The 13715-nt window shown below is 48.7% G+C and overlaps 1 protein-coding gene across 29 annotated transcripts in view; it reads left to right on the top strand.

The window, feature by feature from the left end:
- The window catches only part of LOC115124612 (CLIP-associating protein 2-like), a 180074-nt gene that overhangs the window by 150667 nt on the left and 15692 nt on the right, over positions 1–13715 (top strand). For 28 of the 29 annotated variants that reach the window (XM_065020197.1, XM_065020209.1, XM_065020199.1 and 25 more), the window contains 4 exons: positions 421–564; positions 726–869; positions 4290–4396; positions 4506–4623. In XM_065020197.1, coding sequence (XP_064876269.1) covers positions 421–564; positions 726–869; positions 4290–4396; positions 4506–4623 — 513 coding nt within the window. Of the gene's footprint in view, positions 1–420; positions 565–725; positions 870–4289; positions 4432–4505; positions 4624–13715 lie in introns of those variants that run through there. The other variant, XM_065020224.1, reaches the window with a different exon arrangement.

The raw sequence follows: 13715 nt of genomic DNA, 5'->3' as shown, positions 1-13715 counted from the left end.
GGGGGAGCAATTTTATGACGCGCACACTGAGGAGCAGGCGGTCGATGAGGTGTTTGGAATGGAGAGAGAGGGACAGATGGAGAGAATTAATGAAATGAAAAAGACAACTGCTGAACGACGGCTATTCTCCTTAAGTTTTAATTCCTCTATATTGGTTCCTCCCTCCATGATGGCTGCGTGACTACAGCTGTGAAGGAGATTAGCATCCTACTGCAACCTCCATTGTTGCAGATGTCTGGCTGAATCTACTACTGTTGACTTTGTATCACTGACTAGCTCTAACTAGAAGTAGTTTCAGTTCAGAGTTGAGGAACTCCTAGGATGATCTATGATCCACACAGACAGACAATGTCACACTTGACTGTATGAGTAAGTTGTCTTAACGTTTTATACTGTGTGTGTGTGTGTGTGTGTGTCCAGGTGAAGGTGGCTGTTCTGAAGTACATTGAGACCTTGACCCTGCAGATGGAGCCTCAGGACTTTGTGAACTCCAGTGAGACGCGCCTGGCTGTGTCTCGCATCATCACCTGGACCACAGAGCCCAAGAGCTCCGACGTCAGGAAGGTACTGTACACACACATTTCTGGGAGCTACAAATGGTTGATTATTGGTTGTAGCAAACCGATTGGTTCCTGGTGCAAGTGTGCGTGGTTGGTGCGTGTTATGTTGCACATGTTTACAAAAAGGGAAAGTGTGTTTTTTCTTCCTCCCCCGCTGTGTTCCAGGCGGCCCAGTCGGTACTGATCTCCTTGTTCCAGTTGAACACTCCAGAGTTCACCATGCTGCTGGCAGCCCTGCCCAAGACCTTCCAGGACGGAGCCACCAAACTGCTACAGAACCACCTGAGGAACACCGGCAACACTGCACAGGTAACTACACCTGGCCTTAGCTGTATCCCTCCCAACAGGTAACTACACCTGGCCTTAGCTGTATCCCTCCCAACAGGTAACTACACCTGGCCTTAGCTGTATCCCTCCCAGTGTGTAGGAGTTGGTTCTTGACGTGTGTAAGAACTGATCAGGCTGGCGGAAACTAAAAGGCCCTAGAATGATCAATAACGGCGCCGGAGGGGATGCCTGACGTTTTACGGGCTCTTAACCAATTGTGTTATTTTGTGTGTTTTTTCCTGTTGTTTGTAACTTACATTGGTACATGATGTTGCTGCTACCGTCTCTTATGACCGAAACAAGCTTCGGGATAGTGATTACTCAGCTCGAACTGGATGAAGAATTTTTCTTTCATGAGTACGACGCAAAATATATACTACTTTGTTGAGACCAGGCCCAAATCCCCGTCATCCGCGTGAAGAACAGACAGAGGAACAGGGGAGGAGAGTGGGGTGCCTTGTGAGAATTCACCAACGAGTAGGTAAACCATCTACGATTGACCATCCTACCAACAGGATATTAAATAACGGTGATATCTTATTTTTCACCGAGACGTGACTGAACGACGACATGGATAATATAGAGCTGGCAGGGTTTTCTGTTCATCAGCAGGACAGAGCAGCTACGTCTGGTAAGACGAGGGGCGGGAGTGCGTGTCTATTTGTCAATAACAGCTGGTGCGCAATGTCTAATACTGAAGAAATCTTTTGGTATTGCTCGCCTGAGGTAGAGTAGCTCATGATAAGCTATAGACCACACTCTCTACCAAGAGAGTTCTCATATTATTCGTAGCTGTCTATTCAACACCACAAACCGATGCTGACACGAAGACCGCACTCAACCAGATGTATCAGGTCATAAGCAAACATGAAAATGCTCATCCAGAAGTGGCGCCCCTACTGGCCGTGAATGTTAATGCAGGCAAACTTAAATACAGTTTACCTCATTTCTACCAGCGTGTTAAATGTGCAACCAGAGGAAAAAAACTCTAGACCACCTTTACTCCACACACAGACCCGTACACAGCTCTCCCTCACCCTCCATTTGGCAAATCTGACCATAATTCTATCCTCCTGATTCCTGCTGACAAGCAATAACTAAAGCAGGAAGTAGCAGTGACTCGCTCAATACGGAAGTGGTCAGATGATGTGGATGCTAAACTACAGGACTGTTTCGCTAGCACAGACTGGAATATGTTCCAGGATTCATCCAATGGCATTGAGGAGTACACCACCTCAGTCATCGGCTTCATCAATAAGTGCATCGACGTCGTCGTCCCCACAGTGACCATATGTATATATCCCAACAAGAAGCCATGGATTACAGGCAACATCCACATCGAGCTAATGGCTAGAGCTGCCGCTTTGAAGGAGCAGGACACCAATTCAGATGCTTATAAGAAATCCCGCTATGCCCTCAGACGAACCATCAAAGAGGCAAAGCGTCAATACAGGATTAAGATTGAATCCTGCTACACCGGCTCTGGCGCTCGTCGGATGTTGCAGGACTTGCAAACTATTACGGACTACAAAGGGAAACCCAGCCGCAAGCTGCCCAGTAATGGGAGCCATCAGATGAGCTAAATGCCTTTTATGCTCGCTACAAGGCAAGCAACGCTGAAGCATGCATGAGAGCACCAGCTGTTCCGAACGACTGTGTGATTACACTCTCCGTAACCAATGTGAGCAAGACTTTTTAAACAGGTCAACATTCACAAAGCCACTAGGCCAGACGGATTACGATGATGTGTACTCAGAGCATGCTCTGACCAACTAGCAGGTGCCTTCACTGACATTTTCAACAGACCACCATAGACCCTGTGCCCAAGAAAGCGAAGGTAACCTGTCTAAATGATTACCGCCCTGTAGCACTCACGTCGGTAGCTATGAAGTGCTTTGAAAGGCTGGTCATGGCTCACGTCAACACCCTAGACACACTCCAATTTGTATACCTAGATGATGCAATCGCACTCCAAACTTCCCTTTCCCACCTGGACAAAAGGAAAACCTACGTGAGAATGCTGTTAATTGACTACAGCTCAGCGTTCAACACCATAGTGCCCACAAAGTTCATCACTAAGCTAAGGACCCTGGGACTCAACACCTCCCTCTGCAACTGGATCATGGACTTCCTGACGGGCCGCCCCCAGATGGTACGGGTAGGTAACAATACGTCTACCACGCTGACCCTCAACACTGAGGCCCCAGATCCTCAAAAAGTTCTACAGCTGCACCATCGAGAGCATTCTGACCTGTTACATCACCTGGTATGGCAACTGCTCGGCATCTGATCGTAAGGCGCTACAGAGTATAGTGCATTCAGCCCAGTACATCACTGGGGCCAAGCTTCCTGACATCCAGGACCTATATAATAGGCAGTGTCAGAGGAAAGCCCATAAAATTGTCAGACTCCAGCCATCCAAGTCATAAACTGTTCTCTCTGCTACCGCACAGCAAGCGGTACCGTAGGGCCAAGTCTAGGTCCAAAAGGCTCCTTAACAGCTTCTACCCTCCCAAGCCATAAGACTGCTGAACAGCTTCTACCCCCCCAAGCCATAAGACTCCTGAACAGCTTCTACCCCCCAAGCCATAAGACTGCTGAACAGCTTCTACCCCCCCAAGCCATAAGACTGCTGAACAGCTTCTACCCCCCCAAGCCATAAGACTCCTGAACAGCTTCTACCCCCAAGCCATAAGACTCCTGAACAGCTTCTACCCCCCAAGCCATAAGACTCCTGAACAGCTTCTACCCCCCAAGCCATAAGACTGCTGAACAGCTTCTACCCCCCCAAGCCATCAGACTGCTGAACAGCTTCTACCCCCAAGCCATAAGACTCCTGAACAGCTTCTACCCCCAAGCCATAAGACTGCTGAACAGCTTCTACCCCCCCAAGCCATCAGACTGCTGAACAGCTTCTACCCCCCTTTTGTTTTTACACTGCTGCTAACTCTCTGTTTATTATCTATGCACAGTCACTTTACCCCCCCCCTTGTTTTTACACTGCTGCTAACTCTCTGTTTATTATCTAGCAATAGTCACTTTACCCCCCCCTACATGTACAAATTACCTCGACTAACCTGTACCCCCACACATTGACTGTACCCCTTGTATACAGCTTAATTATTATGTCATTTTCTTGTTACTTTTTGATGTATTTCTTTTACTTTTTTGTTTACTTTTTAGTTTATTCAGTAAATATTTTCTTAACTCTATTTCTTGAACTACATTGTTGTTTAAGGGCTTGTTGTAAGTATGCATTTCACGGTAAGCTGACACCTGTTGTTTTCGGTGCATGTGACAAATACAGTTTGATTTGATGTACTTCTAGACACCTAGACCAGGCTGGCGGAACACTAAAAGACACTAGCATGTTCTGACAATTTGATGCTCTCTTCACCCCAGGCCCCAAGGGGAAGCCCCATGACACGCCACACCCCCCCCTCTCCTGCCAGCTGGTCCAGCCCCCTCACCTCTCCTACCAACACGTCACAGAACACATCCACACTCGGGTAATGCATACACAAACCTCCCGGAACACACCAAGGTAACACCTTCCACACACTTACATAATGTTGACCTGTTGTGATGGTAATATGACTGATGTGTTGTTGTGTGCAGTGCGTTTGACTACGACACGGAGAACATGAACTCGGACGACATCTATAGTAGTCTGAGAGGTGTTACAGAGGCCATTCAGAACTTCTCCGTTCGCAGTCAGGAAGACATGAACGAAACGGTGAGGAGAGAGAGACTGTGAACCCTCCCTACACGAGAGAGAGAGAGAGAGAGAGACTGTGAACCCTCCCTACACGAGAGAGAGAGAGAGAGAGAGAGAGACTGTGAACCCTCCCTACACGAGAGAGAGAGAGAGAGAGACTGTGAACCCTCCCTACACGAGAGAGAGAGAGAGAGAGACTGTGAACCCTCCCTACACGAGAGAGAGAGAGAGACTGTGAATATGAACCCTCCCTACACGAGAGAGAGAGAGAGAGAGACTGTGAATATGAACCCTCCCTACACGAGAGAGAGAGAGAGAGAGACTGTGAATATGAACCCTCCCTACACGAGAGAGAGAGAGAGAGACTGTGAACCCTCCCTACACGAGAGAGAGAGACTGTGAACCCTCCCTACACGAGAGAGCGAGAGAGAGAGACTGTGAACCCTCCCTACACGAGAGAGAGAGAGAGAGAGAGAGAGACTGTGAATATGAACCCTCCCTACACGAGAGAGAGAGAGAGAGAGAGACTGTGAATATGAACCCTCCCTACACGAGAGAGAGAGAGAGAGACTGTGAATATGAACCCTCCCTACACGAGAGAGAGAGAGAGAGAGACTGTGAACCCTCCCTACACGAGAGAGAGAGAGAGAGAGACTGTGAACCCTCCCTACACGAGAGAGAGAGAGAGAGAGAGACTGTGAACCCTCCCTACACGAGAGAGCGAGAGAGAGAGACTGTGAACCCTCCCTACACGAGAGAGAGAGAGAGAGAGACTGTGAATATGAACCCTCCCTACACGAGAGAGAGAGAGAGAGAGAGAGACTGTGAATATGAACCCTCCCTACACGAGAGAGAGAGAGAGAGAGAGACTGTGAATATGAACCCTCCCTACACGAGAGAGAGAGAGAGAGAGACTGTGAACCCTCCCTACACGAGAGAGAGAGAGAGAGAGACTGTGAACCCTCCCTACACGAGAGAGAGAGAGAGACTGTGAATATGAACCCTCCCTACACGAGAGAGAGAGAGAGAGAGAGACTGTGAATATGAACCCTCCCTACACGAGAGAGAGAGAGAGAGAGAGAGACTGTGAATATGAACCCTCCCTACACGAGAGAGAGAGAGAGAGAGACTGTGAATATGAACCCTCCCTACACGAGAGAGAGAGAGAGAGACTGTGAATATGAACCCTCCCTACACGAGAGAGAGAGAGAGACTGTGAATATGAACCCTCCCTACACGAGAGAGAGAGAGAGAGACTGTGAATATGAACCCTCCCTACACGAGAGAGAGAGAGAGAGAGACTGAATATGAACCCTCCCTACACGAGAGAGAGAGAGACTGTGAATATGAACCCTCCCTACACGAGAGAGAGAGAGAGAGAGAGACTGTGAATATGAACCCTCCCTACACGAGAGAGAGAGAGAGAGAGACTGTGAATATGAACCCTCCCTACACGAGAGAGCGAGAGAGAGAGAGAGAGACTGTGAATATGAACCCTCCCTACACGAGAGAGAGAGAGAGAGAGAGAGACTGTGAATATGAACCCTCCCTACACGAGAGAGAGAGAGAGAGAGACTGTGAACCCTCCCTACACGAGAGAGAGAGAGAGAGACTGAACCCTCCCTACACGAGAGAGAGAGAGAGAGAGACTGTGAACCCTCCCTACACGAGAGAGCGAGAGAGAGAGACTGTGAACCCTCCCTACACGAGAGAGAGAGAGAGAGAGACTGTGAATATGAACCCTCCCTACACGAGAGAGAGAGAGAGAGAGAGACTGTGAATATGAACCCTCCCTACACGAGAGAGAGAGAGAGAGAGAGAGAGAGAGAGAGAGAGAGAGAGAGACTGTGAATATGAACCCTCCCTACACGAGAGAGAGAGAGAGAGACTGTGAATATGAACCCTCCCTACACGAGAGAGAGAGAGAGACTGTGAATATGAACCCTCCCTACACGAGAGAGAGAGAGACTGTGAATATGAACCCTCCCTACACGAGAGAGAGAGAGAGAGACTGTGAATATGAACCCTCCCTACACGAGAGAGAGAGAGAGAGACTGTGAATATGAACCCTCCCTACACGAGAGAGAGAGAGACTGTGAATATGAACCCTCCCTACACGAGAGAGAGAGAGAGAGAGAGAGACTGTGAATATGAACCCTCCCTACACGAGAGAGAGAGAGAGAGACTGTGAATATGAACCCTCCCTACACGAGAGAGAGAGAGAGAGAGACTGTGAATATGAACCCTCCCTACACGAGAGAGAGAGAGAGAGAGACTGTGAATATGAACCCTCCCTACACGAGAGAGAGAGAGAGACTGTGAATATGAACCCTCCCTACACGAGAGATGGAAGAGAGAGAGACTGTGAATATGAACCCTCCCTACACGAGAGATGGAAGAGAGAGAGACTGTGAATATGAACCCTCCCTACATGGGAGAGAGAGAGAGAGACTGTGAATGTGAACCCTCCCTACACGAGAGATGGAAGAGAGAGAGACTGAATATGAACCCTCCCTACACGAGAGAGAGAGAGAGACTGTGAATATGAACCCTCCCTACACGAGAGAGAGAGAGAGAGACTGTGAATATGAACCCTCCCTACATGAGAGAGAGAGAGAGAGAGACTGTGAATGTGAACCCTCCCAAGATAAGAGAGAGACTGTGAATGTGAACCCTCCCAAGATAAGAGAGAGACTGTGAATATGAACCCTCCCTACATGGGAGAGAGAGAGACTGTGAATGTGAACCCTCCCTACATGAGAGAGAGACTGTGAATATGAACCCTCCCTACATGAGAGAGACTGAATGTGAACCCTCCCTACATGAGAGAGAGACGTGAATATGAACCCTCCCTACATGGGAGAGAGAGAGACTGTGAATGTGAACCCTCCCTACATGGGAGAGAGAGAGACTGTGAATATGAACCCTCCCTACATGGGAGAGAGGGAGACTGTGAATATGAACCCTCCCTACATGGGAGAGAGAGAGACTGTGAATATGAACCCTCCCTACATGAGAGAGAGAGAGACTGTGAATGTGAACCCTCCCTACATGAGAGAGACTGAATGTGAACCCTCCCTACATGAGAGAGAGAGAGACTGTGAATATGAACCCTCCCTACATGGGAGAGAGAGAGACTGTGAATGTGAACCCTCCCTACATGGGAGAGAGAGAGACTGTGAATATGAACCCTCCCTACATGGGAGAGAGGGAGACTGTGAATATGAACCCTCCCTACATGAGAGAGAGAGAGACTGTGAATGTGAACCCTCCCTACATGAGAGAGAGACTGTGAATATGAACCCTCCCTACATGAGAGAGAGAGAGACTGTGAATATGAACCCTCCCTACACGAGAGAGAGACTGTGAATGTGAACCCTCCCTACACGAGAGAGAGAGAGACTGTGAATATGAACCCTCCCTACACGAGAGAGAGAGAGACTGAGACTGAATATGAACCCTCCCTACACGAGAGAGAGAGAGAGAGACTGTGAATATGAACCCTCCCTACACGAGAGAGAGAGAGAGACTGTGAATATGAACCCTCCCTACATGAGAGAGAGACTGTGAATGTGGACCCTCCCTACACGAGAGAGAGAGAGACTGTGAATATGAACCCTCCCTACACGAGAGAGAGAGACTGTGAATATGAACCCTCCCTACATGAGAGAGAGAGAGAGAGAGAGACTGTGAATATGAACCCTCCCTACACGAGAGAGAGAGAGAGACTGTGAATGTGAACCCTCCCTACATGAGAGAGAGAGAGACTGTGAATGTGAACCCTCCCTACACGAGAGAGAGAGAGACTGTGAATATGAACCCTCCCTACACGAGAGAGAGAGAGAGACTGAATATGAACCCTCCCTACACGAGAGAGAGAGAGAGACTGTGAATATAAACCCTCCCTACACGAGAGAGAGAGAGAGAGACTGTGAATATGAACCCTCCCTACACGAGAGAGAGAGAGAGAGAGACTGTGAATATGAACCCTCCCTACACGAGAGAGAGAGACTGTGAATATGAACCCTCCCTACACGAGAGAGAGAGAGAGAGAGACTGTGAATATGAACCCTCCCTACACGAGAGAGAGAGAGAGAGACTGTGAATATGAACCCTCCCTACACGAGAGAGAGAGAGAGAGACTGTGAATATGAACCCTCCCTACACGAGAGAGAGAGAGAGAGAGACTGTGAATATGAACCCTCCCTACACGAGAGAGAGAGAGAGAGAGACTGTGAATATGAACCCTCCCTACACGAGAGATGGAAGAGAGAGAGACTGTGAATATGAACCCTCCCTACACGAGAGATGGAAGAGAGAGAGACTGTGAATATGAACCCTCCCTACATGGGAGAGAGAGAGAGAGACTGTGAATGTGAACCCTCCCTACACGAGAGATGGAAGAGAGAGAGACTGTGAATATGAACCCTCCCTACACGAGAGAGAGAGAGAGAGAGAGACTGTGAATATGAACCCTCCCTACACGAGAGAGAGAGAGAGAGAGACTGTGAATATGAACCCTCCCTACATGAGAGAGAGAGAGAGAGAGACTGTGAATGTGAACCCTCCCAAGATAAGAGAGAGACTGTGAATGTGAACCCTCCCAAGATAAGAGAGAGACTGTGAATATGAACCCTCCCTACATGGGAGAGAGAGAGACTGTGAATGTGAACCCTCCCTACATGAGAGAGAGAGAGACTGTGAATATGAACCCTCCCTACATGGGAGAGAGAGAGACTGTGAATGTGAACCCTCCCTACACGAGAGAGAGAGAGACTGTGAATGTGAACCCTCCCTACATGAGAGAGAGACTGTGAATATGAACCCTCCCTACATGAGAGAGACTGAATGTGAACCCTCCCTACATGAGAGAGAGAGAGACTGTGAATATGAACCCTCCCTACATGGGAGAGAGAGAGACTGTGAATGTGAACCCTCCCTACATGGGAGAGAGAGAGACTGTGAATATGAACCCTCCCTACATGGGAGAGAGAGAGACTGTGAATATGAACCCTCCCTACATGAGAGAGAGAGAGACTGTGAATGTGAACCCTCCCTACATGAGAGAGAGACTGTGAATATGAACCCTCCCTACATGAGAGAGAGAGAGACTGTGAATATGAACCCTCCCTACACGAGAGAGAGACTGTGAATGTGAACCCTCCCTACACGAGAGAGAGAGAGAGACTGTGAATATGAACCCTCCCTACACGAGAGAGAGAGAGAGAGACTGTGAATATGAACCCTCCCTACACGAGAGAGAGAGAGAGAGACTGTGAATATGAACCCTCCCTACACGAGAGAGAGAGAGAGAGAGAGACTGTGAATATGAACCCTCCCTACATGAGAGAGAGACTGTGAATGTGGACCCTCCCTACACGAGAGAGAGAGAGACTGTGAATATGAACCCTCCCTACACGAGAGAGAGAGACTGAATATGAACCCTCCCTACATGAGAGAGAGAGAGAGACTGTGAATATGAACCCTCCCTACACGAGAGAGAGAGAGAGAGAGACTGTGAATGTGAACCCTCCCTACATGAGAGAGAGAGAGACTGTGAATGTGAACCCTCCCTACACGAGAGAGAGAGAGAGAGAGAGAGAGAGAGAGACTGTGAATGTGAACCCTCCCTACACGAGAGAGAGAGAGACTGTGAATATGAACCCTCCCTACACGAGAGAGAGAGAGACTGTGAATGTGAACCCTCCCTACACGAGAGAGAGAGAGACTGTGAATGTGAACCCTCCCTACACGAGAGAGAGAGAGAGAGACTGTGAATGTGAACCCTCCCTACGAGAGAGAGAGAGAGAGACTGTGAATGTGAACCCTCCCTACATGAGAGAGAGAGAGACTGAATGAACCCTCCCTACATGAGAGAGAGACTGTGAATATGAACCCTCCCTACATGAGAGAGAGAGAGACTGTGAATATGAACCCTCCCTACACGAGAGAGAGACTGTGAATGTGAACCCTCCCTACACGAGAGAGAGAGAGAGACTGTGAATATGAACCCTCCCTACACGAGAGAGAGAGACTGTGAATATGAACCCTCCCTACACGAGAGAGAGAGAGAGAGACTGTGAATATGAACCCTCCCTACATGAGAGAGACTGAATGTGAACCCTCCCTACATGAGAGAGAGAGAGACTGTGAATATGAACCCTCCCTACATGGGAGAGAGAGAGACTGAATGTGAACCCTCCCTACATGGGAGAGAGAGAGACTGTGAATATGAACCCTCCCTACATGGGAGAGAGGGAGACTGTGAATATGAACCCTCCCTACATGAGAGAGAGAGAGACTGTGAATGTGAACCCTCCCTACATGAGAGAGAGACTGTGAATATGAACCCTCCCTACATGAGAGAGAGAGAGACTGTGAATATGAACCCTCCCTACACGAGAGAGAGACTGTGAATGTGAACCCTCCCTACACGAGAGAGAGAGAGAGACTGTGAATATGAACCCTCCCTACACGAGAGAGAGAGAGAGAGACTGTGAATATGAACCCTCCCTACACGAGAGAGAGAGAGAGAGACTGTGAATATGAACCCTCCCTACACGAGAGAGAGAGAGAGACTGTGAATATGAACCCTCCCTACATGAGAGAGAGACTGTGAATGTGGACCCTCCCTACACGAGAGAGAGACTGTGAATATGAACCCTCCCTACACGAGAGAGAGACTGTGAATATGAACCCTCCCTACATGAGAGAGAGAGAGAGAGAGAGACTGTGAATATGAACCCTCCCTACACGAGAGAGAGAGAGACTGTGAATGTGAACCCTCCCTACATGAGAGAGAGAGAGACTGTGAATGTGAACCCTCCCTACACGAGAGAGAGAGACTGTGAATATGAACCCTCCCTACACGAGAGAGAGAGAGAGACTGAATATGAACCCTCCCTACACGAGAGAGAGAGAGAGACTGTGAATATAAACCCTCCCTACACGAGAGAGAGAGAGAGAGACTGTGAATATGAACCCTCCCTACACGAGAGAGAGAGAGAGAGAGACTGTGAATATGAACCCTCCCTACACGAGAGAGAGACTGTGAATATGAACCCTCCTACACGAGAGAGAGAGAGAGAGAGAGAGAGACTGTGAATATGAACCCTCCCTACACGAGAGAGAGAGACTGTGAATATGAACCCTCCCTACACGAGAGAGAGAGAGAGAGAGAGAGTGAATATGAACCCTCCCTACACGAGAGAGAGAGAGACTGTGAATATGAACCCTCCCTACACGAGAGAGAGAGAGAGACTGTGAATATGAACCCTCCCTACACGAGAGATGGAAGAGAGAGAGACTGTGAATATGAACCCTCCCTACACGAGAGATGGAAGAGAGAGAGACTGTGAATATGAACCCTCCCTACATGGGAGAGAGAGAGAGACTGTGAATGTGAACCCTCCCTACACGAGAGATGGAAGAGAGAGAGACTGTGAATATGAACCCTCCCTACACGAGAGAGAGAGAGAGAGAGACTGTGAATATGAACCCTCCCTACACGAGAGAGAGAGAGACTGTGAATATGAACCCTCCCTACATGAGAGAGAGAGAGAGAGAGACTGTGAATGTGAACCCTCCCAAGATAAGAGAGAGACTGTGAATGTGAACCCTCCCTACATGAGAGAGAGAGAGAGACTGTGAATATGAACCCTCCCTACATGGGAGAGAGAGAGAGACTGTGAATGTGAACCCTCCCTACACGAGAGAGAGAGACTGTGAATGTGAACCCTCCCTACATGAGAGAGAGACTGTGAATATGAACCCTCCCCTACATGAGAGAGACTGAATGTGAACCCTCCCTACATGAGAGAGAGAGAGACTGTGAATATGAACCCTCCCTACATGGGAGAGAGAGAGACTGTGAATGTGAACCCTCCCTACATGGGAGAGAGAGACTGTGAATATGAACCCTCCCTACATGGGAGAGAGAGAGACTGTGAATATGAACCCTCCCTACATGAGAGAGAGAGAGAGACTGTGAATGTGAACCCTCCCTACATGAGAGAGAGATGTGAATATGAACCCTCCCTACATGAGAGAGAGAGACTGTGAATATGAACCCTCCCACAGAGAGAGACTGTGAATGTGAACCCTCCCTACACGAGAGAGAGAGAGAGACTGTGAATATGAACCCTCCCTACACGAGAGAGAGAGAGAGAGACTGTGAATATGAACCCTCCCTACACGAGAGAGAGAGAGAGAGACTGTGAATATGAACCCTCCCTACACGAGAGAGAGAGAGACTGTGAATATGAACCCTCCCTACATGAGAGAGAGACTGTGAATGTGGACCCTCCCTACACGAGAGAGAGAGAGACTGTGAATATGAACCCTCCCTACACGAGAGAGAGAGACTGAATATGAACCCTCCCTACATGAGAGAGAGAGAGAGAGAGACTGTGAATATGAACCCTCCCTACACGAGAGAGAGAGAGAGAGAGACTGTGAATGTGAACCCTCCCTACATGAGAGAGAGAGAGACTGTGAATGTGAACCCTCCCTACACGAGAGAGAGAGAGAGAGAGAGAGAGAGAGACTGTGAATGTGAACCCTCCCTACACGAGAGAGAGAGAGACTGTGAATATGAACCCTCCCTACACGAGAGAGAGAGAGACTGTGAATGTGAACCCTCCCTACACGAGAGAGAGAGAGACTGTGAATGTGAACCCTCCCTACACGAGAGAGAGAGAGAGAGAGACTGTGAATGTGAACCCTCCCTACGAGAGAGAGAGAGAGACTGTGAATGTGAACCCTCCCTACATGAGAGAGAGAGAGACTGTGAATGTGAACCCTCCCTACATGAGAGAGAGACTGTGAATATGAACCCTCCCTACATGAGAGAGAGAGAGACTGTGAATATGAACCCTCCCTACACGAGAGAGAGACTGTGAATGTGAACCCTCCCTACACGAGAGAGAGAGAGAGAGACTGTGAATATGAACCCTCCCTACACGAGAGAGAGAGAGAGAGACTGTGAATATGAACCCTCCCTACATGAGAGAGAGACTGTGAATGTGGACCCTCCCTACACGAGAGAGAGAGAGACTGTGAATATGAACCCTCCCTACACGAGAGAGAGAGACTGTGAATATGAACCCTCC

The sequence above is a fragment of the Oncorhynchus nerka genome, linkage group LG7 (assembly GCF_034236695.1).
Source record: "Oncorhynchus nerka isolate Pitt River linkage group LG7, Oner_Uvic_2.0, whole genome shotgun sequence".
Lineage (NCBI taxonomy): Eukaryota > Metazoa > Chordata > Actinopteri > Salmoniformes > Salmonidae > Oncorhynchus > Oncorhynchus nerka.
The sequence above is the reverse complement of the archived record's forward strand: the minus strand, read 5'-3'. Positions and strand labels throughout refer to the sequence as shown.